This window comes from Habropoda laboriosa, unplaced genomic scaffold (genome assembly GCF_001263275.1).
Source record: "Habropoda laboriosa isolate 0110345459 unplaced genomic scaffold, ASM126327v1 scaffold81, whole genome shotgun sequence".
NCBI classification, from domain to species: domain Eukaryota; kingdom Metazoa; phylum Arthropoda; class Insecta; order Hymenoptera; family Apidae; genus Habropoda; species Habropoda laboriosa.
Window position 1 is genome coordinate 274,996 of NW_017100194.1, and position 3,788 is coordinate 278,783.

At 29.4% G+C, this 3,788-nt stretch overlaps 1 protein-coding gene across 8 annotated transcripts in view; it reads left to right on the plus strand.

The window, feature by feature from the left end:
- The window catches only part of LOC108570247 (AP-1 complex subunit gamma-1), a 7,997-nt gene extending 5,198 nt beyond the window's left edge, over positions 1-2,799 (plus strand). For all 8 annotated transcript variants that reach the window (XM_017932069.1, XM_017932070.1, XM_017932074.1 and 5 more), the window contains 9 exons: positions 95-505; positions 585-815; positions 890-1,111; positions 1,231-1,358; positions 1,445-1,691; positions 1,849-2,104; positions 2,183-2,343; positions 2,414-2,506; positions 2,581-2,799. In XM_017932069.1, the coding sequence (XP_017787558.1) occupies positions 95-505; positions 585-815; positions 890-1,111; positions 1,231-1,358; positions 1,445-1,691; positions 1,849-2,104; positions 2,183-2,343; positions 2,414-2,506; positions 2,581-2,682 (1,851 nt within the window). In that variant the 3' untranslated portion in view covers positions 2,683-2,799. The remainder of the gene's footprint in view (positions 1-94; positions 506-584; positions 816-889; positions 1,112-1,230; positions 1,359-1,444; positions 1,692-1,848; positions 2,105-2,182; positions 2,344-2,413; positions 2,507-2,580) is intronic.
- The last annotated feature ends 989 nt before the right edge of the window (positions 2,800-3,788 follow it).

Sequence of the window (3,788 nt, forward strand, 5' to 3'; positions counted from 1 at the left end):
TTCATACATATTTTCAGATTTCTTCCTTTAATTTTTTATATGTAAAATAAAACTAGTAATACATTATCTAATAAAGTCAAAATTATTATTTCAGATTGTGCCAAATCTTGTAAGGATTTTAAAGAATCTGATACTAGCAGGGTATTCTCCAGAACATGATGTATCTGGTGTATCAGACCCTTTTCTTCAAGTAAAAATATTACGTCTCCTTCGAATTTTGGGACGTAATGATATTGATGCATCCGAAGCAATGAATGATATACTTGCACAAGTTGCAACAAATACCGAAACTAGTAAAAATGTTGGAAATACAATATTATATGAAACTGTATTATCTATTATGGATATAAAATCTGAAAGTGGACTCAGAGTTTTAGCAGTGAATATATTAGGTCGATTTTTATTAAACAATGATAAGAATATTCGATATGTTGCTTTGAATACATTACTAAAAACAGTGTATGTAGACACAAGTGCAGTACAAAGACATCGTTCAACAATCTTGGTAATATTATTATGCTGCTTCATATTTTTCTATTTATGTACTTTCTAATATCTAAATATTATATTTATTCGTTTCTTAGGAGTGTTTAAAAGATCCAGATGTATCAATTAGAAGACGAGCTATGGAACTCAGTTTTGCACTTGTAAATTCAAACAATATTAGAAACATGATGAAAGAATTATTACTTTTCTTGGAACGTGCTGATCCAGAGTTTAAAGCACAGTGCAGTAGTAACATAGTAATGTCTGCTGAAAGATTTGCGCCGAATAAACGTTGGCACCTTGAAACACTCTTCAAAGTTCTTGTTGCTGTATGAAATTTATTTTATTAATTTCATTATTTTATATATTGTTATTTATATATTGTAATTGTATTGTTTTTCAGGCTGGTAATTATGTCCGGGATGATGTGGTAGCTTGTACCATTCAATTAATTTCAGAAACACAGTCACAGCAAGGTTTTGCTGTTAGTGCATTGTGGAAAGCGTTAGAAAAGGATACATCTGATAAGCAACCTTTGGCTCAAGTAGCAACATGGTGTATTGGTGAATATGGCGATTTATTATTGTATGCACCACCGTCAGAAGATGTAGATGCTCCGGTCAATGTACGTGATATACATTTTATTTTGCTACATTCTTTAAATTTCTTTCAATATATATTTCTAATTGTAATTAAAGTAGTAAAACAGATAAACATAATTTTTCATCTTTCTATGATTATTAGTTAACGGAAGACGAAGTTATTGATGTCTATCAAAGGTTATTGTGGAATCCACAAAACACAGTTATTACAAAACAATATACTTTATTGTCTCTCACAAAACTGAGTACAAGATTCCAAAAGGGTAATGAGTACGTATTGTTAAAAAATTTAATTACTATCATTATTTATCATATCATAAGAAACATTAATTTATACCTATTTTCTTACATTTCAGAAAAATTCGTCAGATAATTGATACATTTGGGAGCAATTTACATATAGAGTTACAACAGCGAGGTATCGAGTTTTCACAATTATTTAGAAAATATGACCATTTACGACCTGCGCTGCTAGAAAGAATGCCCCCTATGGAAACAGCAAGACCACAAGCTAATGGAATTATCGGTATGGTAAATGGAGAACCAGAACCAGAAGAAGAAAAGTCATCTGTTTTAGAAGCAAGTACCCCACCATCTGATTCAGTAAGTTTATATCGACCATTGTATCAAAATACTTTATAGTTTGAATTCAATAACTTATACAACATAATTAATATAACTAACGAAATAATCTTAAAAATGTTATATTATAATAACAATGTCAAATTTTACAAAAGTTTCATATTTTTGTATTTTATAGAGTGCACTTCTAGATTTGCTTGGAACTGCTGACTTAGGAATGACCCCATCAGTATCAAATAAAAATCCACCTGTTAATGCAACAACCATAGTAAACAATAACGATCTCTTGGATCTACTTGGTAGTTTGGATTTAAGTGCACCAACACCTACATCTGTACTACCACAGGCACAAACGCCATCGCAAATATTTAGTCCCACTAATACAACCAACTTTTTAGTGGACGGTTTACTTAATTCGTCATCAGTTCAAAATGGTTTGTACAGCCTAATGAAATATTTATTTTTTATTGATAGTGACAAAATATAAATCTTATTTTGTTTCATAACTTTAGATACTCCTACTATGGTTGTATTGGACAAAGCAGGACTTAAAATAACTTTTAGATTAGAAAGACCACCTGATATCGCTGATTTATTAATTATCAGTATGTCAGCTCATAATTCTGGAAGTGCTATATTGACTGATTTCTTGTTTCAAGCAGCAGTTCCTAAGGTAAAAGCACGTAATATTTGTGGGCCTATTCAGTATAAAGAGCAAAACTAATTTTTTTTTTTATTTTTAGACATTCCAACTACAAATGTTGTCTCCATCAAGCACAGTTATTCCGCCTTCTGGACAAGTTACTCAAATATTGAAAATTACAAATATCAACAAAGTAAGCTTTTGTAACGATATTTCGTTTAAAAAGTTTATAGCTGTGTTTTGATTATTTTTCTTTTCCTAACGTAGGTACCTCTAAGAATGAGATTACGTATATCTTATACTGGACCAGCAGGACCAGTTTTGGAACAAACGGAAGTAAATAATTTTCCTTCTTTAACATCACAGTGACAAGATATATTAAGGAAGACAATTGTACATATGCCTGTTTAAATAAGTAATTGAGTCTTAAATAGACTGAAACCCAATTTCATCTCTTCATCGGGTAAAGTGAAAACATATTGGTAAAGGGACATGTTTGATAACAACACTTACCGATTAATTAATTTGATAGTTCGTCACATATGAACACGAACCTAATAACATTCAAATTTATAAAGAATTTTGTTTTTTTCTTCAACTTGTATAAACAAGTTCTTCATCTGCTCATGGGCTGTATTTTATAGTTGTAGAAAATTTGAATTTAGCATTTCCTTGTATGTATAATTTTTGTAAATATGTTTCGATATAAAAATCATTTTCAAATTTTAATTACTCTGTTGAGTACAGTAGCAAAACAAAATATGTTTTAAACATTTAAAAATTTACACAATCAGCAACTATTTTTAGTATTTTTAAAGCAAATATTGTTCATAAAGTTATTTGCACTATAATTGATTTAACTTGATGCTTGTTGAGCAGATGGTACGATATTTCTTTTAAAGTCTTTCAGAAGAAGTAAAATTTATTATTAGAATGAAATTATTAAATTTCAAATAAAGAAAGAAAGGAATGTAAAATTTCTCTTGTACTATGCTGCATGTATTGCGAGACGTGTAAATATTTTCTTTACTTGAATAATAGAATGATAGAACAATAATATTACATGCAACACTATTTGATTTGTTGAATTTGTAATTTTACAGCTTCTGATTTAGCATATAATTTCTCGTATAGGGTAATTGAATCAAAAATGCATATGAAAAAGATACGTAACAAAAAGTATTAAAATCACTTGAAAATGCTGGTAAAAAGTGTTTGTTACTAAAAATGTTGCTGCCCGATTATCAACGACAAGCACTTAAATCTCGCTGTAATAATTGATCTTTTCTACTATATTTGTAAGTAATAAATGGACGCGATTGCCTTGTAAATAACTAAATAATTGCAATGACATAGAAGTGATTAAATTCTTATTATGAGGAGTGTAAAATGGGGTTCTTTACTACATATGTTTATGATACAATTGTCATGTCAATAATTAGTAGAGAAACGTTGCTTTTTTCACAAAAAATTCA